The 25,046-nt window shown below is 44.4% G+C and overlaps 1 protein-coding gene across 1 annotated transcript in view; it reads left to right on the top strand.

Annotated features, from left to right (window-relative positions):
* TMEM132D (transmembrane protein 132D) overlaps positions 1-25,046 on the top strand; it is a 367,716-nt gene that overhangs the window by 186,504 nt on the left and 156,166 nt on the right. The window contains exon 4 of the mRNA XM_029571352.1: positions 15,922-16,105. Within this exon, the coding sequence (XP_029427212.1) occupies positions 15,922-16,105 (184 nt within the window). The remainder of the gene's footprint in view (positions 1-15,921; positions 16,106-25,046) is intronic.

Here is a 25,046-nt window from a genome sequence, read left to right as displayed (position 1 = left end):
CCAAGTAAAGATCACAACAGTTTATAATATTAACATTCATAGGTATAAATCATTAGTTGCATTTAAAAAAGGTTTGGATAAGTTCCTGGAAGAAAAGTCCATTAACAAATAAGGTAGAGTTGCAGAAATCCACTCCTTATTCTTGGGATAAGGAGCTTGGACTATCTACTCCTTGGAATCCTGCCAGGTACTTGTGACTTAGATTGGCCACTTTTGGGAACAGAATATTGGGCTTGATGGACCCTTGGTCTGACCCAGTATGGCAAGTCTTATGTTCTTAACATTTTGCGGTAACTCTTGCATTAGCCCAATTTATTGTCTCAGCCTACAAGGAATCCAGTTTCCAGCAGGACCAGAATAATTATTGAAACACTCTACTTCAAAGAGGGGTGGGGAACCATTTGCTAAAGGTGATTGGATTTTTTGTCAGAAAAACTTAAAATTATTAATTACTCTTGACCTTATGGGTCAGAGGACAATACTGACTTTTGTTAGTCAAAGATATATTGCAGATATGTTTGTGAATGCTGAATGAACACACAAGGCAATTTGGTGTCCCTAAGCATAGGTTAATTGTTTCAAACCGGTTTGTGTTAAAAAAAAAAAAAAAAAAATTAAATTAAATATGCTAGTTTTCAGAAAAACAGATGAGCTGTGAGCTGATCTTTAACCCTATGTAAGAAATGATAGTTTATTCAACAGCATTGAGCTATGAGTGACCTCAAGATAAAGACAGAATTTGCTTAATGTAATCTTGTACTCACAGTACTGTAATTCTGACTTGCAAGCCAAAGAGTTCGTAGAGCTCTTGGAAAGCGCAAAATCTTAAATAGTCATGTGGTAATGCAAGAGAACAGTATTGCAGGCCTTTTGACATCATCTGTTTCATAACATTTCATCTTTCAACTCAGCGTATCAAAAGATCACTGAGTGGTACATACAGAAAGGTCTGCTGGAATCCGGAGATCCTCTAAAATTGCTTGGAGGCGGTGAGAAATTGTTTCAATTCGCCGTTCTAGCTCTGCCATTTTTATTCAGGCTGTCGGTGTAATTAGCTCTCTTGCTGTCCTAAAGACCTCATTTGCAGTACATTCAGAGCCCTTCAGTGTATGCTTTCTTCTTCCACAGCTAGATGGAAAATTGACCCTCCAAGTGACAGCAATATTTAGCATATTACTGGCAGTTTTATTATCAGCACAAGGGCCTCAAAATGTTAAAGCAAATGTTGACTCTCATTCATTCCTGTTCCGTAATGTCTTGACCAAAATGCAGAGCGATTGTGTAGGGGGCCATGTAGGAATCAATTTTAAAACAAGACATTTTCTTTCACTTTAAAAATAGTTGAACATTAAACACCCATAGATTTTCAGGAAATGTGGTTGAGCATAAGAAATGGTTCCCTGGGTGCCACTAGCGTGATTAAAAGAACTTCCAATCGGCCCATCGATGTGTTGCCTGTATGTTTATATTGACACTTTACGAGTTCCAGAAGGATGCTTGCTGTCTTTGGCACAATGCAAGACGCAAGAAGAGCAGCAGCAGCAAAATTGTGATCCTGAGATCCCACCCAATGTACCCTGGTTTGTGACTGAAGTCCGTTCCTGTCTCGGCCTTGCGCCAAACAAACCCCGTTTGGAGATACTGTCCCAAGAGAGAGGCATTTTTACTGGTATATAGTAAAATACGATGACGTCTGCTCAAGATAACCATTGCACCTGCAGCAGGCATGGAAAAGTAGAGTTCATGGAATGGAATCTAGGGGGTGTCACTTTTACCACCTACCGGTAATTGCCTGCAAGTTAATCACGCTAGTTACAGAGGGGGCATGCATGAAAAGAAGTTGGGGGGAGGGTATATTTTTTTTTCTTCAGCTTGTTTTCTTATGCTCTTGAGGGAATCATTCAAAAGATGACAGGCCATAAAATGAAATTGCCCATCTCTCTGTTTTCCCTGGCACTTTCATTTCATGTCTAGCCAGGAATTAGAGCTCAACTTTCAACAGAAAACGCACAGATTGCACTCACAAAGTAGCAAGTATTGAAACACTGACCGCAGTTGGCTTTAACCTTCTCTTTACTGATGTGCATAACCTTCATCTTAGATGTCTGCGAGAAGTAGGATGTTTTGTTCTGATCAAGTCTAGACACCTGAACTCGTAGTCTGGAGGAGAACACCCCCCCCTCCCGCGCTCCACCGCCCCTCCAGATTTGTCTGCATGTATAGTGAAAGTAATATTCTCCTTCAGAAGGATAATTTAAACCATAAAGCAATAATGGGAACTTTTTTTTTCAGTTCGGGGCCAGTCTCAACAAAAAGGCAGCGATCGAAAATGTGCATGAAAGCTGAACTACTCTGTCACACTTAGAGGATAATATGTTCAAAGGGACTGCTTTATCAACAGAAACAGCACTTTAGAATATTGTGCGACTGATAGGAGCTTATCACTTGTGTGTGCTTTTACGTGCATAGGGGAGAAGCGTTCCAGGGGGCAGGCTTGGGACTTGCATGAATACTACTTGATTTTTAAAAGAATGGAGGCAATTTTCAAAAGGATTTGCACACTTAAAAAAAAACTGGGTTTTCCCACATGTAAATGCACTTTACCCAAGTAAGTGGGCTTTTGAAAATTGCTACAATCGTACGTCACGTTTCTGCATGAAACCCCATTGAAAATTACCTCCGGGGATGGTAACTTTCAAACTGGCGCACGGGCGCGCATGTGTCGGCCCACGCCCAGGAACGCCTCCGTTTTATAACATGCGCGTGCATATGCGGTGAAGTAGGAGTTAAATTCAGCACCTGGGTATAGGGGGAATTAAAATTATTTTTATAGTTGGGCTGCAGAAAACTGTTTTTTGGCCCTTGCATGATGGGAAGGGAGAGAGCAGGAAGCATTGTGCGCTGCTGCAGCACCACCAGTTCAAACACCTGGACCTGGCTAAGGCTAACCTCGATGTGGAGCTGCCTGAAACTGTAAAGAATTTGTCATTGTCATCTGCTGAACGGTAGTTAAGTGGTCTTATTCCTTAGTCTTGCTTGGCATGTGCTGCTTGCTGTACCTGACAAATTCACTATGGTATTGCTAGGTTGGGATGTAATAATGCTTGTCTTGATTTAGCACTGCTTTTGAATAAAGTGGCAAATTTCCAGAATTATTCTGTCAGCGATGTTCAAATTAAGTAGTGTAGGAGTAGACACTAAAATGGTTTGTTTATACTGACTGAATTCTTAAGGTAGAATCTGTAATAAATTTTCCAAATTTGCATAGTTTGACCTACAGAGTTTTAATAATACCTTTAATGTATTTTATTTTAACAGTGTGACATATCAAACTCTAAAGCACAGTGGATCTGGATTTCATTTTGAAGAATGACTTGATTTTTTTGGTGATTTTTTTTTGTTTTTTTTTACATTCCTTGTGTGTGAATTTTCCTTTCTGTGTGTTTTAGTCTTGATGGCTGTGCTCCAGAATATTTTAGATAGATGTCATAAATATTTATTGTTGTTTCTGGTTCAGGAATACATTAGCATCTAATTATATCGGTATTCTGCCTTTTCTGTGAACCGTATACGTGGCACCTGAATGCCAATGTTAATGCATTCCTGAACCTAACGAGGTTGGCTTATTCTAGATCATCTGGAGTCACAATAGACATAGCTGCATTTTGCAGCCACCCTCCTTTTAGTCTGCACACTATGAGCCGGATTCACTAAGCCATTTTCCCATAGACACAGAATGGGGAAAAACCCTAAAGCCCAAATCTTCAAAAGGTCTCACACGCAAAAACCGGGAGATATGTGTGTGGCTGGGCCATGTGCACGCGCTAAGTGCATTTTAGAAATGGCCCGGCCATGCGTGTATCTCCTGGTTTGCGCAGAAATGCCGAGCCATCAAAAAGGGGAGGGGGGAGTATGGGCAGGGCAGGAGGGCGAGGGCCGGCCGGGACAGCGCCATTTTGCGCTGTCCTGGGGAAATGGGTGCTTGCAGCCGGCCGGCGTGCACAGCATACATCTGCTCCTTAGAGCACGTAAGTAATTTAAAAAAAAACGTATAGGGTAGTTAGGGAGGGTTTAGGGGTAGGAGAGGAGAGGGGAGGGGAAAAAGGAGGAAGCCAGATAGGAGAATAGGAAAGTTCCCTCCCAGTCCGCTCCTTAATTGGAGCAGACTGGGAGGGAACTGGGAAATGCCTTTTCGCATCGCCACACGTTACTTTATAAAATCCCCCCCCTCCCCCTTGCATGCTCGTGAGTATATTAAAATCCACCTCACATGCTTGCACGAAAATCGAACTTTGTCATTGCCGGAAACCGCGCGCACATGGACGCATGCGTGGGCTTTTGAAAATCTACCCCTTAATGATTCAGGCCCTATGTTTGAAAATGTTAGATTTTTGTTGTGGAGTATCTCTGGTATTATTGCATATAGGGAAAAATAACCCATGCTATAATTACACGATGTTGGATTCCATATTAGGTGCTACAACCCAAGAAACAGATCTAGGTGTCATAGTGGATAACACATTGAAATCGTCGGTGCAGTGTGCTGCGGCAGTCAAAAAAGCAAACAGAATGTTGGGAATTATTAGAAAGGGAATGGTGAATAAAATGGAAAATGTCATAATGCCTCTGTATCTCTCCATGGTGAGACCGCACCTTGAATACTGTGTACAATTCTGGTCGCCGCATCTCAAAAAAGATATAATTGCGATGGAGAAGGTACAGAGAAGGGCGACCAAAATGATAAGGGGAATGGAACAACTCCCCTATGAGGAAAGACTAAAGAGTTTAGGACTTTTCAGCTTGGAGAAGAGACGACTGAGGGGGGATATGATAGAGGTGTTTAAAATCATGAGAGGTCTAGAACGGGTAGATGTGAATCGGTTATTTACTCTTTCGGATAGTAGAAAGACTAGGGGACACTCCATGAAGTTAGCATGGGGCACATTTAAAATTAATCGGAGAAAGTTCTTTTTTACTCAACGCACAATTAAACTCTGGAATTTGTTGCCAGAGAATGTGGTTCATGCAGTTAGTATAGCTGTGTTTAAAAAAGGATTGGATAAGTTCTTGGAGGAGAAGTCCATTACCTGCTATTAAGTTCACTTAGAGAATAGCCACTGCCATTAGCAATGGTTACATGGAATAGACTTAGTTTTTGGGTACTTGCCAGGTTCTTATGGCCTGGATTGGCCACTGTTGGAAACAGGATGCTGGGCTTGATGGACCCTTGGTCTAACCCAGTATGGCATTTTCTTATGTTCTTATGTTCTTATTTATGATATACTCTTTATATTTATTTATTTGTAATGCTCTTCATAAGCAAACTTTACATGTACCACAAATTCTCTTGTTCTACAATTCAAAATTTCTATAAATAAAAAGTAAAAAAAAACAAAACAGTGGGTATGGGATGCCCACATCCACGCCTGCTTGGCCACCACATTTTAAGTGGCTTGTACCACACTACATTAGGGAAGAAAAACCTACAGCCTCTGAAACGTTGTTATAGACAGGGGGGATTGAGACTGGATCCAGGTCATATCCCTAATGGAGTTGATCCTGACCAATCAAGCCAAAGCCTTCCCTTTTGGTGTGTTTTGGGGGAGGGGGAGGGGTGGAAGTAGAAGGTGACAAGTTTGCAAATCTACTCAAATGCTTTCTGAGAATTCTTCATCTCTGCAGTTCACTTGTATGCTCTCGGCTCACTGTGCTGAGGCCTAGATGTATCAAAATGCTATAAATATAGCGGAAATAGTGCCCACGATTAAAAAAAAAAAAAAAAAAAAGTGGGGGGCGTGGTTAGATTAATTTCTTTGCTCTAGCATCACATAGGTACTTTCCACATGTGATACATGTATTGCACCTGTGCTAATCAATACAAAGCAGAGTGCATTACCAGGAAAAGGTTTTGATCACAGTGGGGGGGAGGGAGAAAGAGTGAGAAAGAGAGACTCTGTAGAGAACACCATGTCACACTACTATTTATACCACTGTAAGAAGGGGGCACTTTTAACTCGGTGGGGTTTTGGGGGGGGGGGTTTACATACCTAGAGAGCGCACTGTACAAATCAACTCCTCTTGTACCTTTTATCACTTCAAACAGCAGAAATTCTTCAGTGATGTCAACTTTACTGTTCATACCTCCTCCGAGTTAAAAGTGCCCCCCTCTTTCAGTGGTATAAATAGTAGAGTGACATGGTGTTCTCTACAGAGTCTCTCTCCCTCCCTCCCTCCCTCACACTATCACTTTTACTCTAAACTGGATTTATCATTGAGAAATCTTTTAAGCTGCATAGAATCATAGAAAATAAATGTATTCCCTTGAAACACCACAACACATTTGCAGGGAAATTTAAGAAAAAAAGATGCTCCTATTTCCAAGACTTTGGGGCTTTAAGTACAGAAAAGATTTTCGTTGCATTTGTGTGTGTTTAGACAAATCAGCAAAAACATTTACCTTATCACCCAAAAAAGAGAGAAATCTGTTCCTAAAAAACAAGTTTCAGCACTAAATCTCTATCCATTTCTAGAGCAAAAGAAACTATCAAAGTTTCTCTGGCAACCAGATCCATTTGAGAGTTTTCTAACAAAGCAGAAACATCTTGCCTAACAGGTGAAGCCATTATATGAGCAACCAGGACTCTAGGCATCCCCCACACTGACCCTCGTTACATATTTACTTCTACATGAAATAAAACACACAAATTGGAATCATCAAAGGCCGCAGCTTTATTAACACAACGATAGTTCCATGTGAGCCACACCTTGATATTTACAATTGCCCCGGTGGTCGTCCGCCTCACCCCAGCAAGATGCACCAACCCCAGGACTCCCAGCCTGCAGGCACTAGCAACACACCGCTGCTCCCGTGAGACCCCCACCACAGCCCGGTTAGGAGTCCCACACGCTGGGGTAGATTTTATAAATGTACGCGCGGGCGTACTTTTGTTCGTGCACCAGGCGTGAACAAAAGTACGCTGGATTTTATAAGATACGCATGTAGCCGCGCATATCTTATAAAATACGGGGTCGGCGCTTGCAAGGGGGTGCACATTTGTGCAACCTGTGCGCGCCGAGCCCAGCGCGCGCTGCCTGTTCCCTCCGAGGCCGCTCCGAAATCGGAGCGGCCTCGGAGAGAACTTTCCTTCCGCCTCCCCTCACCTTCCCCTCCCTTCCCCTACCTAACCCACCCCCCCAGCCCTATCTAACCCCCCGCCACCTTTGTTGGCAGATTTACGCCTGTGGAAAGCAGGTGTAAATCTGCGCGCGCCAGCGGGCTGCTGGCGCGCCATTACCCAACCCGGGGTCTGGTCCGGAGGCCTCGACCACGCCCCCGGGCCGGCGTCACGCCCCTGGGCCCACCCCTGAAACGCCGCGTCACTCGCGGCACGCCCCTCCATGCAAGCCCCGGGATTTACGCGCGTCCTGGGGCTTGCGCACACTGCCGAGACTATGCAAAATAGGCTCTGCGCACGCAGGGGGGGTTTTGGGGTAGGTTTTCGGGGGGTACGCGCGTACCCCTTTGAAAATCTACCCCAGTGTGACTGAACCCAACCACACCCAGTTCACTCAGGGTACTCAGTATCGACGAATCCGGCCCACCTAGTAGATCTGTCAACAGTACTCATAACCCAACAGAGATCGGGTAAATCCGCCCCCCTGCCTCCCCCACCACGAGCTGCGACAACCATTAAAACACCAAGAACACCAGGAAGGGAGGGGATGCGCAGAGAAAACGCTGGATGTTAGAAAAGGCGGGCTAAACTCTTGTTTCCTGCCCCTTATACGAGCCCCTGAGGACTACCTTCATTCCCTCGAAGCACTGGGATAACAACCAATCAGGGCACAAGGATAGCCACGGCATGGTTTGAATTTCCCAGCACAACAAGGGCCCTGCCCATCGGCCATAACCATTTACCTGCCACCTGCAGGGAAGCCAAGCCTGCCGCTCACATTATCACGGGGCATCCTGAGACGTGGCCCCACCAGGCCCTTCACAATAAATCAATACCACCTTCTTGGTCATTAGGTACTTGCTTCTGAGAGGAAATATAATATGCTCTGTATATAGGAGGCATATTTTGAGGCAGCATTTTTAAATTCTCAGTAAAATATTTTTTAAGCATCTCAGTAGGTGACATAGAATTACTTCTACCTATTGATTTCATGGACATTTGCATTGGAAACCAAAGTGGTCAGGGAGATTTACTGCAGGAAGAGTGGATGTGCGTGGCTGTACTTAACGACGGCCAGCCATTTGTAAACAGCCGTCGCTGTATGACTCAGGAACTAATCAAAACTTTGCCAGATTGATGGCACTCAGGTTTCTCAACCAGCCCCGATGAGGTCTGACAGGACTGGCTGGCTGTGACCCAGATTTATCCCAGCCATGTTTGCGGCTGACTCACCGATCCCTATTGGTAGCTCTTTCGTAAGGGCTTGCGAAGCTCAGCAAGCACCAGCAGAGGATATCGCCTACAATTCTGCAGGGTCTACTGTCCGATACGTAGGCTGACATTAATGTTCCTCTTCTGAGTGAACTATGATAGTAGCAAACAAAAAGCAAAAAGCTGTCCATAAAGACTTTATCTCTTTTTTTTTTTTAATATACCACAGATCTATGCATAAAACTTTCACAAATAATCATCACAGAGGATGTTAAACTACTCAGCCTCTTTGTATTTTTTTTTCATCACTGTACAGATTTAATTGCCTTACGTGTTCACCCTCCTGCCCCTATTCCTTTTTGTTCTGAACGTTCATTTCTTGCCCACGTGGCAGCTGGAGCATCCGTTACATGCAGAGCGAGAGGGGGCGGGTAATGAGTTCTCCAGTGCTATGCATACAGAAGTGGCGGTGTCCAACCCTTGGCCCTGCATGTCATGCAACATGGTCTTTGATGCAGTATTCAGCAACTCATTAACCAAGCTCTCAGACCCAACAAAAGAATATGGAAAGGAAGGAATAAAACTGTTGGGTATAAAGACAAATAGGTTGCAGTTTCTAAGATCAAACTCTTGTTTGAACAAAAATTAGTTGAAGTGGAATTGCAATGGACTGTGAAAAATACTGCATAAATATATCCTGTCTCGTTGCTAAAGCTGTGCTGGCACATGAACTATTTTCCATTCTGTGGTGGTATGGCCCTTCAAAAGAACATTTTCAAAGCCCTCTGCATGGATAAAGAGCGATTTGAAGCATCCTAAATTGGCTGTCTGAAAGTTGCCTTCCCTCCATACGGCTTAAAACCCCCCCACAAAAAGTCAAATACGCAGTGTTCCCCAGCATGTGTACAGTGAACTGTGTTTATGGGAGGCGTTCCTGGGAGGGGAAGGATGTGTTATGGCGAGATGGGAAAATAATTCACATAAATTGTGTTTTCTGGTCTAAATGCATTATTTTCCTAGCAATGTCACCTTTGGTGAAAAGCAGGTGCAAACGTTGAAAGCTTTAAAGATAAAGTATGCAGAATTATTGGCTCTCGCTTCATTGAAGATGATCAGAATTCAACATACTGGAGAGAAATGTTTTCTTTTCTGGCTCTTAGTCTCTGTTAGAGGTTTAATTGAACGATGATTTTAAGCATTAGTTCCCTTTCATGGATTTGTTTTTTATTATTTTTGTTTTATATGGTTATTTTTTATTTTATGTTTATGTAATACTTTTACACACAAACGAGAAGGGAGGTGCAAATAATATGTACACAGTCCACAGTTTTTGTAGAAAATGAAGAATAACTTTTTTAAATTTTTCATCAATACGGCTCAACCAAAGCTCATTGTAGTATAATCCAGTTCTCAACGAGGTCCCCCTTTGGTTGAGCCGTATTGAATTGATGAAAAATTAAAAGAAGTTATTCTTCATTTTCTACAAAAATTGTGGACTGTGTACATATTATTTGCACCTCCCTTCTCGTTTGTGTGGATAATTTTTGGAGTGTTGCTAGTGCCTCCTGTGTGGTGTTTGGATTTTATATGTAATACATTTAAACATGTTTTTATATGTACATTGCTTTGATTTACAAATGTAAGAAATGTGATTCATCAAAACTAACATGCTTTCTGAAAGGGAACATATCACATGCTCTCTCCTTGAAAGCTGATGCAGATTCCACAGATAAAAAATTCCCCAACATCTTTTGCCCGCACCCTTAAGGATACTGCTCCTAATTGCACCTTAGAAGCTTGGTGCTCTTGTGTTGCATTTCTTATGTTTTGTTTTTGGTGGGTCTGGTTTTATCTTTTCCCGTGAAAGGCAGACTGATGAAAGTGCATGCAGCAGAGTTGATTGACTCCAAGGTAAGGACATGAAAAGGATGTAGGGCCTCTGGTTTATAGTAAAAGCAGTCATTTCATTTGGTCAGAAAGTTAGACAGGTTGAACTAGTCGGGCATTTTTGTACTGTGCAATACATAGTATAGTGATATTCACCCACTGGGAAAAATGAAATAGTTTTAAGAAGTTACCTGTAGTTTTGTGCTACTGCACAGAAGAATCTTATTCTATTTTCTCCTGTGGCTCCTGCTTATTCTTATCAGAGCTCTGCTGCTCGGATAAAATCTGAACTGGGCCAATAAGCCTGCCAGGATATAATTAACCAGACGTCCATAAAAAATGCTTAGGGAGTAAAGACCTAGAAGTCTTTTCGTATTTATTGATAGACCAGTGATATTTTACTTTAGCTTAAGCTACTAGGGTGGTGGTTTTAGTCCAAGGTGTGGAAATAAGTCATTTCCCTGAGGAATCTGGAGCAGGCTTTCAAAATATGCTGGTAAGTTCATTTTGAAAATTACCCCGAAAAATTGCCCGCACACTTTTATACATGCTAATTTGTGCAGATAGTGGGGGGGGGGGGGGGGGGGGGGGGGGGGAGGAAAAGTATGCATGCGTGCGAGAATTCCTCCACAGCCCTACCGCAAGGAATGCCGCTGTTCACTGTGGACAAACTTACCCGCACGCAGGCCCTACATGAGTACGTTTGCCCACATAGAGGAGGGGTAGTTTTCTCAAAGGCCACTTCCACAGGTTAAAGCACAGTTATACCCCCACCCCCACGGAAATGACTTTGAAAATTGCCCTCTCTTTATCTGGTTTTCAGGAGTTAGGCTCCTTTGGTTAGGCCCAAATCTGAAGGGAGCGTTAACTGTCAGAAGCCCGTCAAGACTGGTATTATGGGTCACCTTATCTGGTTTTGATTTTCTCTTCCATGGGAGTCAGCTAAGCTGAGATACTGCTTTAAATACTTTCCTAACTTATCTTCCCACCCTCTGCAGATAATGGATTTCTCGTTCCCCTTTGTTTATTTTTATTTAAAAACGTATTTTTATTTATTTAAAAACTTTTCTATACCGTCGTTTAGTAATGCACCATCACAACAGTTTACAATTAGGCACGTAAATAAGTTTGGTTTGGTGTATAAATTATCTAGATGGTGCCAATAAATTTAGAGGAGGAGGAGCCTAAATTGTGCGCAAACAAAATGTTTGTTTTGTTTCATTTTTTCAGTTCGGGAGGTGGGGGGGAGGGGAGGGGGCTTCATTTAATGTTTGTTTCAGTTCAGTTTATTTGCCAAATCAAAAAAAAAATATATATATCTACCACCTACAAATTAAAAAAAAAAAAAAGCAGCATAACAGGGCTTCCCTTGCTGACTCTGCTAAAGCCTCAGGTCTCGGATCTCCTCCCTCCATCCCCCAATGCCAATAAGCTGGGGCTGATCTCTATTCACCTGTGTTGAACCTTGCCCAGCTGGAGTCTTTCCAGGTTCCTCTGACCTTCCCACCCCCCAGCCCTCTTGCAAATAAGTTGCGGCTGGGGACCTCCCTGACCTCCACTTATACCTTCAGCTGTGATCTTCAGCAAAGGAAGTGTCAGGAGCGACCTCCAGGAGCTCCTGTTCTGCTGGCTTCCCTTTAAATATGGCACCCGCCAGCCCTGAGACCAGCACCAAATGGCACCAGCCTCAGGGCTGGCCAGCACCATTTTTTTAAAAGGGATGCCAGGGAGACAGAAGTGACTTGGGATCAACTCTTGACATGCCCCCTTCCCCACAGACGAAGTAAGTAGGGACCAGGGAGGTCCCTGGTCCTGGCTTATTTGTGGGAAGGGTCAGAAGAGACTGGGGAGGCTTCAGCCGGATTTGACTCAGCTTAGCTGGGTAGGATCCAGCCCCAGCTTATTGACATTGTGGGTTGGGGGGGACCTGGTGAGGCCCTGGTTAATTGGCATGACTGAAGCCCTGGGACCTGAGGAACAGATGGAAGGCCCTAGGAGACCTCTTTTTTTAATATTATTTGGGGGAAGTGAATTAAAAATCTGAAAATTTGTGGATATTTTCAGCTACATTTATTTTTGGTTCATTTCATTCAGAATGAACTGAAAGACTTTTTTGTTCTGAAAAGTCATTCATTTTTAAAGAAGCACACATTCCTACTAAAAAATGTAAGCCAGATATGAGTTTGTAACTTAGAAACATGATGTCAGAAAAAGACCATATGGCTCGTCCAGTCTGCTCATCCATCCAATTAATTCAGCATCACTTCCTTCTCCTGTATTTATCCCAGGCTTTCTTGAATTCAGATACTGTTTTTGTCTCCATCACCTCCACTGGGAGACCTTTCCACACATCCACCACCTTCTCTGTAAAGAAATATTTCCTAAGATTACTCCTGAGTCTACCCCCTTTCAACCTTATCACATGACCTCTCGATCTAGAGTCTCCTGTCCATTGAAAAAGGCTCACCTCCTGTGCATGGAAACCTGTGAGTATTTGAATGTCTCTATCATATCTCCCCTATCTTGCCTTTCCCCTAGGGTATACATGTTTAGATCTTTGTCTGTCCCCATGTGCTTCAGAATAAAGACCACTGACCATTTTAGTAGCCTCCCTCTGGCCATACTCCATCCTGCAGTATTCCAAGTGAGGTTGCCCCAGGGACCTATACAGGGACCATTCCTCTCCCCCTGCAGCCAAGCATCTTTCTGGCTTTTACCGTCTCTTTATCCCCCCTTTAAGAAAGAGGGAAAATAAATGTTTGGGTTTTTTATTTTTCTCTTGAGCGACCAGTAAGCATCTACTGAATCCTACTTTGTGTGTCACTCTTCCCGGCAGGACTAAGCAAGTCATAACACATTTGTACAGAATGCATTTATGCGGCCAAGTTCTGGAGATCAGCTAATAACCAACTATTGCTGGAATTGTAATGCCATAATCATTATAAAAATTATCTTTGTGCTATAATTTTCAGTTTAATGCACATAATTACAGACTCTTCCACTCACTTATGCTTTCACCAAGCATATTTCGTTCCTGTAATAAAATTTCATCGTGATTAGCAGATTTCGCTTTTCATCTTGACATTTAAGGGAAAAAAGCCTGTGGGAGTGTTTTCAGCATACCGCCAGATAATGCAGAGCTTCAGCCATATTCCTATTTGTTTCCATTGGGTTAGACGTCTGAATGTTTAAAACGTCTGAAATATCTTTCAGTGAGCAGCAGCAGCGGGAGGGAAGGTAAGTGAAGAATTTAGATGAGCTGATACTGGGAAAAATGGAACCACTGGTGCCTTACTCCATCAGGGTTGGAATGACTCAATTGAGTATTAAGTTTCAGGCCATCACACAAATCACCTAAGATAAGAGGTAATAAGGTAATGGAGCATAGGTTCTCAACTCTGCTTCTCAGGGATCTGAAAGCTGTGCAGATTAGACTTGCTTTTAGATCATATGCATGCAAACCCATCTGATGAATGCTAATTGGGGATATCCTGAAAACCAGATCTGCTGGAGGCCCTTGCTCAGAACAAACCAGTAAGAGAGCATTAATAACCTGAGAGAGCCCCCTATCCATTGGGAATGTCTCATCATTCTTTACTTTCTTCACTGGCTTTGCATTTAGATATTCACAGGGACAAAAAGGGTGAGAGAGATGGAATCGTTACAGCAGTGAGTAGTGCCAGCTTTCAAAAGCCCCAAGCAGGTCTTGTTTTCAGGAATCTGCAATGAATGTGCATGGGATATATTTGTATCCACTGTTTCCATTCTTTTCAAAGATATATATTTATATAATTGCAGAATTAGCCGATGAACCTAACCAGCTAACTCTGGCCATGCAGTAGGCAGGTCTAAAGTTAACCGGATATACCTATGTGGCTAACTTTTAAGATAGCTGGGAATATTAAGTTAGCCGGATAGGTGTATCTGGATAACTTTAGCTGCTCAGCGGCTGAATATGGGCCCCATAATTTTATAAAACTTTGGTGATTAAGTAAATATACTCATCAAAATCATTTTAACAAATTGTTTTCAAGAAGTTCGCACATCTCTCTAACAAACAGGTTTTCAAAAAAGTTGCCGAAGCCATAAAAATTCTGAAGTTCTCCACTATTGTTGGGATGGACTTTTTCAAAGAAATATTGGAAGTGATTTCAATCTCTCTGCCTCTCCCAAAAGAGAAACCCTCACTTTGGCTCTCCGAGAAATCAAAAGTGGATTCCATTGGATTGGTGGAATCACTTTGGATTTTCTTCATCAAATCTGATTCAGATTGTTCCCTGATCTATTGGGAAAATGCCAACAAATCTTCCCCAAGAAATAGGAAGGACAAATGCAAAAATGTTAATATTTTTCAGGCTGAAATCCGTCTCATTGAAGTTTGACTTTTTCACAGTTTTTTAATGAAAAAGAGGATGAGGTCTCTATTAAGCAGGAAAGTTATCTGGGATATGCTTAGCCATAAAATATTAGCCAGATATTCAGTGGAACTTGCCCAGACAAGTGTTCCACTGAATATACCTAGATAAATTTACCCAGATAACTTCAGGACAGGTATTTTGTCTGAGCAGACTTATCTAGCTAACTTTCAGGCCGATACAGAAAAATGCACGGGAGAGCCGGAGAGCGCCCGCTTTCCCGGCGCGCGCACAGGCCACTCTCCTGGGCGCGCAATTCAGGAGGGCGGCCTTTGCAAATTAGGGCCCGTGGTAAAAGGAGGCACTAGGGACACTAGCGCGTCCCTAGCACTTCCTTTTTGACAGGAGCGGCGGCTGTCAGCGGGTTTGACAGCGGACGCTCAATTTTACCGGCATCGGTTCTCAAATCCGCTGACAGCCACGGGTTCAGAAAATGGACGCCGGCATAATTGAGCGTCCCTCTTCCGACCCACGGGCCAATTTTAAATTTTTTTAAAATTTTGGGGGTGTACAGAAAAGCAGTTTTTTCTGCTTTTCTGTACAGTTCCCCGGTACTGGAAGAAATTAACGCCTGCCTTTGGGTAGGCGTTAATTTTTGAAAGTAAAATGTGCAGCTTTGCTGCACATTTTGCTTTCTGAATCGCGCGGGAATAACTAATAGGGCCATCAACATGCATTTGCATGTTGCGGGGCTATTAGTTTCGGGAGGGTTGGTCGCGTGTTTTTGTTTCCTGTATAAGGGGTAAAGCTAGCGCGTCGAAAACGCGCGGCCAAACCTGGGCTAACAGTGTCCTTCTACCTGGGTACATTTTGTGTGAGCAATGCCTTGCCTGGACAATACGTGGCTGGGCAGGAGGGGGAAATATTCAAATCTTGCGTTTTGTCTGTATTAGTTTAAAAGTTTTCTGGATAAATCTTTTGATTATTGACCTCAAGGTATTTATTCCTTCAAAACATCCTCTTTCACAAACATAACTCTTTAGAATGCTTTGTTTTGAAAACTGTAGGCAAAAGATCCATTATAGCTAACTTTCTCTACTGGACTGGACTGATCGCATATTTTTTTTTAAACTAGGTGTATGGCTCTTTGTTTTTTTCTCTGATCTTCAGCTCCTTCACACCAGTAATTTCCCTATATGTGGCTTACATATAGTTTGATTTTATGTTCTGATAAGGATTCTAAAAAGGTCTGGTTAGCAGTCAGGTAAAAATGTCTTTCCTTTTCCTTCTAGTGCGGCTGGGTCCTCGTACGAGATTTTTCAGATTGACTTTGAAATTGACGATGTAAGTGATTTGTCGGGCACCCACATAATCACATGGCAGGCTGAATACCCAGAAGAGAAATCATCTGACCTACAAATCTCTAAGATCTACATCAGCCAGAAGGAGCTCATGGGAATCATCCCTTTGGCCATGGTAAGAGACACAAATTATTCTGGCAGCTGGGTTAGTATTTGGCTGCCTATTTACACCAGATGCTTAGACATGCAGTATGGCATAAATTCATTTTTATTTTTTTTAAAATCAGCAATTCTAAACTTTTCAAAGTCGCATAGAATGGAATCAGTTGCTTTCTGTTATCCAGTCCCTTCTGCCTCATCGCTCCTGCCAAGTTAAAGCTTTCTTTTTAAAGTTAAGAAAGTTTGATAGACATGGTTTCGTAGGCTAAAAGGATGGGATATTTAGGGATCAGGAAAACAGATGCTTCAAATAATGCCCGGACTTCGAACACTGTAAAGAAAAGTGGCTTTCTCAGATTCTTCCTGCACACAATGTCTTAGGACCGTTTTGTCCATGAAATTAGTCAGTATGACACCGATGCACAATTATCCTTGACTAATGTCGATTCGTAGGTCATTCACTGGAGGAGAAGAAATGCTGGTACATACAATTGTTTAGTACTTCAGTGGGGGGGGGAAAAAAATCAATCTTCCATTGTAAAATTATGACCTAGAAGTCCGTCTGGTGACAGCAAGTTCGTTATTGCATCCACTGTGGAAGGGTGAGAGGGTTATTATTGCACGCTTGAGATCAACGTTGCACTGTCAAGAGCCATTATCTCCAGCTGCCAACTAAAGACTTAACTGTCTTGATGTTTTATTTCTCCAAATGCTGTGCCTCTTCATTTCGTTTGTCTCGCTGTTCTTATGGCAGCATTTGCTTTATCTATTGAGACAGTGACTAATTAGCAGCAGTTGCACCTATATTTCAGCTGGGCCAGTCCTGCCGTTTTGCCCTGTTTTGTTTTGTTTTTTTCTAATGAGCCGGACTACCTCAACCCTCAGTACCATGCTGGAGATCTCAAAATATGTAAGAAATAAAGATATTATTACTTTTATCAAGGCTTAATTTGTAGACAAAAAGGAAGTGGAACTGGGGGGGGGAGAGGCAGCAATAGTGGGCTGGGAGTGTGACCTGTGTGAGGGGGAGGGGCCAGGGCTGGGTGTGAACTCTTCCCTAAACGTGCACACTCCCCTACTCATGCATGCAAAATCATTCCTCCTCCTCCTACTTATCCCAGTGATCGTTCGTCCCTAGCTCCCTCCAGTGCTGACCCTCTAGTCACTCCTCGCTTACTAGAGTTCACTAAGCACTGGTGGGTGAAGGACAAATGGAGAGTTTTGGGAATCACTGAGGTAAGGAGGAGGGTAGAGAAAATGGGACCTGTCTCTCTCTATCCTCCTCCTCTCTGCTCTGGTCATCCTGGTTCTCCATCTCAAGCGCCTTCTCCCCCCCCCCCCCCCCCAACCCTCCGGTGGTCTTACAGCCCCTAAGTCTCACCTCAGTCCTGGGTGGTCTTTGAGCCCCCCCCCCCCCAATGGACAAAATTCCCCCTCGCTGGAAAAGTATCCTCTCCTACAACTCTCCTCCTTGCTCAGTAAGGCAGCTGCACAGACCTCCTCTTCAAGCCAAAATCAGCTGCACCAGCCACTCTCCTCAGATAGGAATTCAAAAGTGCATCCAGCTCTTTACCTCCTCAGGTGAGGCAGAAAGGGATCAACACCACATGCTCTCCTTGCTCGCTCCTTTTTCCCTCCCCCACCACATACCCTCCTATTCTGTTCCCTCATTCACTCTTTCCCTGCCCTCTCCAATCGCTTCACTCACAGACTGCCCTCCTCATAGTCCCTCCAATCCCCTCTGTCACACCGCACAAAAAATGTGATCCTCTCGAATACATTTCCCCCATGCACTACCCACAGCCTCTCCAATACCTTCACTCACTCTTTTGCCCCTTCCACATCCCCTCACTCGTCCTTCTTTCTGAACTCACTCTTGCCCCCCACATCCACTCACTCACTCTTGCCCTCCCTCTCCTCTCACTCTGCTTCTCTCCAATCCCTTTATTCACTTCTCCTCCACCATCCCTTCACTTACTGTCTTGCCCCTTCCCTCTCCCCTAGTGTGCCCACCAGTGGCAGAGATGGGGGGTAGGAGCCTGGGAAGCCAGTACAGTAAGCAGCAACCTGGCCAGGAATCTGCCCCATCCAGTAGTGGCAGAAGCAGTGGGGCTAACAGGCATTCACCTTATGTCTCTTCAACCTTGGCCATTATGCCTCATGGCCTTCTCAATTGTGCCAGGTAATTGCACAAAAAAAACCAAGGCCCTGTGGTTATGGTGGTCTGGTGGTCAGCAGCTGCACCACACGCTGCCCTGTCCTGCTTCCTCTGGGCTCTGGGCAGCCAGAAATGATCTGTGTCATGCTCTGTTCTTCAGGAAAGTTAGAACTGATTTACATTGGCAGCTCTGCTCCATTTCTGCAGGAGAGGCAGAACTGATTTACACTTCCTTGGGTCCCAACAAAAAGGTGGCAGAACGCCAGGCTGGATTGTTCCACCGGAAATTAAGCCCTGAGGAACAGCAGCAGTCTGAAACACGTGAGCTGTGGTGCCAATCAAGGCCTTGATGACTGGCACTACCGCTCTTAAGTTTCAAACTTGTGCTGATTCAATCCCTTTTTGTGGCTGTTTTTCGTTGTGAAGTTTCTGCTTCGGTAACGGGCCTTCCCCTGTAGAGCAGGAGGAGAGGAACCGAATTACGGTCTGTCTGCTCCGGCTCACTCTCTCTCCTTCTCTGCCTGGAAGGAAGAAGCTAGAGCGGATCACCCCTGCTCCTCTTGGATCTTAAAAGAAGTGCCGGAGCTGCGTACTGGGCCGTTGCCCCGGAAATTAAGCCCTGATTACTGTTGTTGTTGTTGTTAACACAGAGTAGAGGTAATGGCAATAACGAGAAGTGTTACTTTTCCTGGGAAAGGCAGAGGAGAAGCTGTCTGAAAATTACCCGCCCTGTAGGCGGTAAAAACACCTGAACTCTTTTTCGTGTGGGAAAAGTGGGTGGGCCCAGAGGCAGGGGTCGGGGAGGTAACAACACCGTGGCAGTTTGCAGGGGGGAAAAAAAGCCTCCGCAGAGAAGAGTAGGAGCAGATCTCCGTGGGAGCTTTACTTTTTGAGACCTGGCGCAGAGCCTGCCGGGTGAAAGTGCCCATGCACCTTGCAAGCACCCGTGTAGCAGTCAGGATGGCCAGGCCCCTTTTGCAGTCATAGCACTTCAGAAACCTGAGTACGTACACTCGCAGTTGTTCAGCTCTTTGCTTCCACCTTCCATCTCACCCTTTCTCCCCTCCTCCCAGAGCTCCATCCCCAACTCTGTGCCCGCGCAGACCTCCATCTCCCCATCTCTCCTTCTCTGCCCTCTCCAACCCCACGGTCCTATAACAGTTACCCACGTATGCTTGGGTGGAAGTGCATGCAAGAAATAAAAGGCTCTTGCCGAAGATCACAGTGAGAGGAAGAGAGAGGACAAGAATCGAGGCGTTCAGATGCCCCATCCTGTGTTCTAATCACTTTAACCTCATACCCCGTGTTTAATAGAATACAACTATTCTTGCCATAATTTCATTATTTATTATCTCCTGGATGGATTTTGGCTGATAGATTATTTAGCAGCTGCCATCCTTGCCACTCTTATTTTCTCTAACTTTACATAGTTTAAGAGAATGGAAACAATCTTCCATTATGTCCTTCTAACCCGAGGAATAGCCTAGTGGTTAGAGCAGTGGACTATGAACCAGGAAACCAGGGTTCGAGTCCTACTGTCGCTCCTTGTGACCTTGGGTAAGTCACTTTACCCTCCATTGCCTCAGGTACAAAACTTGGATTGTAAGCCCTCTGGGGATAGGGAAATACGTACAGTACCTGAATGTCAATATCTCGATTGAAATCGAATGTCGGTATATATAAAAAATAAATAAATAAATGCAGTCATGAGTGGTATTTGGCAAACCAGAACAGCAAGTTCTTTTAGACTAAAAATAGTGAGCATTTTTTCAGCAGTTTGGGGCCAGAAGGTAGCATGCAAAGGGGGATGGATACCTAGGAAGGAAACTGACTGCCCTTATGCAGAAGGGCACCAACATTGACTATATCCCCTTCTACAACTACCCTGTAGTGTAGGAACTAAAATGTCAGCACCGCACAGTCTGCTACTGCTGCAAGCTCTGCACTCAAACCAAAACAAATGGTGAGCTCAAAAAGCTTTTGAGATTGACTGCTTTTCAGTCTTAAGCTTCTAAATGCCTACAGTGGTCTTTGGCCATTGTAACAATTGTTACGATTCTGCTTGTGAGACAAGTCCACAAGCAGCCTCTCACCTCTTTCTTCTGCCAACCAGCTCCTGAATCTGTCCGTCGGTGTTTCCTGTGGTCTGGAGACCGCCCACGCTCCGGTCCTGCACGGCGGGCCTTGCCGCCATGCCTCCATGCTGCCTGGAAGCTGCCTACGCTCTCCCCCCACTGTGGCGGAAGGAAGCCGCAGCTGACTTTCTCTTTGCAGCTAGGCCGCCCTAGAGCTTCCCTTGTGGACTGGAACCGTCGCCATCATTCTGCTTCGCGGCTGGGAGCCGCCGATATCAGCACCGTCCTCTGCAGCAGGAGCCGCCTTCAGTTTCCTCTTCTTACGGCCGATGAGCCACTCTGGAGCTCCTCTTTGTGGCCCAGAGGCCGCCGCTGGTGCTTCACGCAGCTGGAGCCGCCCCCAGCTTTCTCCTGTGGCAAAAGCCACCTCGGGCCTGCCTCTTCCTCACAGCATGGCTGCTGTCCCTGGTCCTGCCTCCTTAGGCGTGGGCCGTGCCTCCTCTCCAGATTTAAAGGGCCAGTTCTCCTGGCCCCTCCTCATGATGTCATCTTGGGTGTTCCTCTTCAGCCCTACAAAAGGGCTCAGCCTTCATTTCCTCTTCGCCTTCGCAAGGAGTCAGTCATGGAGTCGGACTGCTCCCGGATCCTCCGTTCCAGCTCTTCGGTTCAGGAGTTCCTGATGTCCAGCTCTGCTTCTTCAAGGCACTCTGTTCTTCGTGGGAATTCCCTTGTCTTCCTTTGTCGTTCCTGATCCTTCGTCTGCATCTTCGTTCCATGTTTGGTCTCTCGCCGGATCCTAAGTCCTTGTCTTTTAGATGTCTTCGTCGTCCGACCCTCCTGATATCCTCACCTTCTAATATCCTGTCTCTCTTGAAGTCCATCATCCAGTTGTTCTGCCTCTCGGAGCCTCATCGATGCTCTTGGTTGAGTGACCTGGGGGTCCGAAGTCCAGATGTCTCATTCTCCAGTTCTCTCGACACTTTCGTGATGCTCTTGACTGAATGTCCTGGGGGTTGAAGTCCAGATGTCCTGATGTTCCAGACGTCTTCATGTCAAGTTGTCTTCGTCTTCAGATCCCTTTGACATCTTCGTCTTCAGTTCTTTCTCTGCTAAGCGTTCAGACCCTTTTGGCTCCTTCGTCAATGAAGCCTTCAGACTCTTTGGCTCCCTCGTCAGGGTAGCCTTCTTCTTGGATGTCTTGGTTCCGGATCTACCTCTTAGTGGGCCGTCCTCTCTTCAACTTCGGTCTTGACCTTCTGATTCGTCTTCCGCGCTGGGTCTAAAACCGTCGCTTCTTCAGGTTGGCCTGCGCCGATCACGCTGGGTCCCCGAAGCTCAGTCCAGGATGGTTGCTGCTATGAGCTTCGACCGGATACCTTCATACTGAGTTTTTACTCTTCTGATGTCTTTTCACTCAGCAAGTGTCTTCATCAGTGTCCTTGATGTTCTTCTCTTCAGCCTTTCCTCATCCTTATCCAATATCGTCTGACCTCATCTTCAAGTATCGTCTGATCATCGTCTTCAGTCTTCAAGTCTCATCTTGTCTTCAAGTCTTGTTCCAGTTCCATCATCTGCCCTCGACCTCTGTCCGTCCTTGCACATTTGCCGTTCCCGTACGGCAGATCCGAAAGGGCTATCGAGTGGCTGGAGGGGTACCCCAGAGACCAGCATTGTGTTGTTGGGTCTCTACTGATGCGTCGGGTTCGGTGGGGTCCCGAGTCCCTGGTCTTAGACTACAGAGAGATTTCAAACTTTTCAAAAAGAGTTTAAAAACCTGGCTTTTTAAACAAGCATTTTACAAAGAGAACGGAGAATAGTGGGATAATGAAAGCAGGCAGCAAAACATCAGCATACAGCACTTAGCTCAATTTGTGGTATTTTATTATTTTATTTCACCTTTAACATAAAAATATACAATGCAATAGAGTTATACATGTAATTAATACTGATACATGTAGGAAAAGGACAAGATTTATAACATTCAGCAAATAGTCTTTATTATGAAACTATGTTACCGGACTTTAATGGCACTTCTTATAGATAGTATTAACATATACAGTTCCCAAATTTCTATATATGCCTTCCTGTAAACTGTTGTGATGGTATATAACTTAACGATGGTATAGAAAAAATTTTAAATAAATAAATAAACCTTCTGCCTGTGCTGGGATATGTCTCACCTGCCTCTGCGCTTCTCTGGAGCTCCTCTCTGCAGTCACGTCGTGGTCCAAGGGCACAGCACTCTCTCCGGAAGCGGGATCGCTGCCTAGTGCTCCCACAACAACAGTGTTAATGACAGCAAAGACTTTTGTCCAATGTATTGCTTGTGTAAAGAAGGGTGGATTTATTTTTAAAGTGCTCATGTGTCTCCTCTATCGCCATCATCTTTTCATCATTCTCTCTCTCCTCCATATCTCCCTTGTCTTGCTGATGTCCTATATAAACTTTCTTTTCACTTTAGAGAGGGGGATGGGGAAGAGCTGGGGGAGAACACTGGCGAGTCACTTGCCCTGAAGCCCCCTTGCTTTTGTAACTGGTCAGCAGGAGGGGCTGCCCTTCTCTACACATAAGAACATAAGAACATAAGAAAATGCCATACTGGGTCAGACCAAGGGTCCATCAAGCCCAGCATCCTGTTTCCAACAGTGGCCAATCCAGGCCATAAGAACCTGGCAAGTACCCAAAAACTAAGTCTGTTCCATGTAACCATTGCTAATGGCAGTGGCTATTCTCTAAGTGAACTTAATAGCTGTTACACACCTGCAAACACTGCTATTCAGGATGAAGCCTCTGAATGCCTACAGTGCTCAGTGGCCAGACTAACCACAGCAGGGATAGCAGTGATCCTGAGAATGATGCCAATATCTTGGAGCTTCACTGTTTCCACATCTGTATGTATATATGTATGTATTTCCATTTGATATTGCAAGAATGAAACCTCTTTACCTTCTATATTGGGAGGTGTGGCGCAGTGCTTGAAGATTCTCTGTTATGTCACTGTTTTATTTGAGAAGACATTTGTAGTATGAATCTATGTATGTGCAGTACATATATATATGTATGTAAGAATTCTCTCTGCAAGGATGTGTTAACTGTATTTTGTTTAGCATAGAGAAGTGTGATCAAACATATTCATCCTTAAGGACGAATGGGTAAAGTTGCACAGTGTCATCTGTACATGGCCATCATTTTTTGGGCCTCCTGTTTTCAGGGGAGGAGGTATGATCTGGTGGTTAGAGCAATGGCTGTTAACCAGGAAAGGCAGGGTTCAAATCCTGCTACTGACACTCCTTGTATCCTTGGGCATGTCACTTCACCCTCCATTGCCTCGGGTATTTGCTTAGATTGTAAGTTCTTTGGGACAGGGCTTATCGTTCCTGAATACTTATCACCATTGTATAGCACTGCATATGTCCAGTAGTGCTATAGAAACAGTTCATTATTATTCTAGGTCAAGGAGCCCTCTCGAGAACATGTTCAGTTTAGCATGATCACTCTATTTAGCTTGCTCTTGATAAGTAAAATACTCATGGGAGTAAGCTTATAGTAGTTTGAGGCAGGCATTAAAAAGCAGTTAGTGAGTGCTCAGTACATAGTATGGCGGGTGATCATACCAGGTTATTTACCAAGCACACACTAAATTCTCAAGTGCTTATGACATCCCTTCGTTTGCATGTGCAGCCCTGCAAAACTTTTCATGCTAACATCTTTCTGGACCTCTTTAATATACATGGTAGGACCTTCCTGCATATCTTGCTATTTTTGCAGTGTACATGAGCGCCTTAATGTGTATGCCAAATTTTATTGCTTAGGCCCCTAAGTAACATTTTAGACACACAAATTTAGTTGCATGGGGGGGAAAAGGAGTCAAGATGGCGGCTTGCTAGGCTCCATGTTTGCTGGCATTCCTTACCTTACCTGCTTTTTTCTCCTCTTTCATGCCTCCAAAGCATAAATGGAAGCCCAGTTAATTCTCCGAGGAGCCTGTAACTCTCCCCAGCCAGCACACACTGGACTAGTTTTCGGCCAGTCGATGGATTTAGGAGTGCTGTCCATTGCGGTTTCCACTGAGGGAGCAGTGGACCCTCTGGAGGTTTCTCTTAGTCCTCCTGAACGCCTTCCTCCACCCCAGCTGGGCTCCTCTGATAGCGCGGCGCTGAGATCGTCGCAGGAGAATGACGCGACTGTTGCCATGGTGGGAGGGGCCGTCAGCGGAGCAGACCTGGCTGTTTCAGTTAACAGCTGCCTTGGAGGATTTGGAGAGATATTGTAATTGGATACCTTTCCACGGGGCACTGCAGCTCGAGATGGATCTTCTTCTCTGAGTTTCTCTTCACCAGCTTTGGTAAGACCTGCCGAATAAAACAATCCACAAAGAATCTACTTTGTGGTCTGTTTTATTCCTAGTGGATTTTGCTATTTCCAGCTGTGCCTTGGACATTGGGTTGTTGGTGAAAAGAGTTTCAGAGCTTAGAGAGGCTCACTCCCATAGTTTCCAAGAGATTGAGTCAAAGGTGACCAATGTAGAAATGCAAGTACAAAATATTTAAGTGTAAACGCCGCATTAATACAGGATAAGAATGCCATTCATAAGAAAATTGAAAGCTTGAAAATTTCTCAAGGCATTTGAACTTGTGTTTTCTTAGCTTTCCTAAATTACCAGGGGTTTTAGTCAAAGAATCCTTGAAGAAATACTTCAGTGAAGTCCTAGGACTGCCTGATGA

The sequence above is a fragment of the Rhinatrema bivittatum genome, chromosome 11 (assembly GCF_901001135.1).
Source record: "Rhinatrema bivittatum chromosome 11, aRhiBiv1.1, whole genome shotgun sequence".
In the NCBI taxonomy this organism is placed as follows: domain Eukaryota; kingdom Metazoa; phylum Chordata; class Amphibia; order Gymnophiona; family Rhinatrematidae; genus Rhinatrema; species Rhinatrema bivittatum.
Note: the sequence above shows the minus strand (reverse complement) of the source record. Positions and strands in the feature narration are given on the sequence as shown.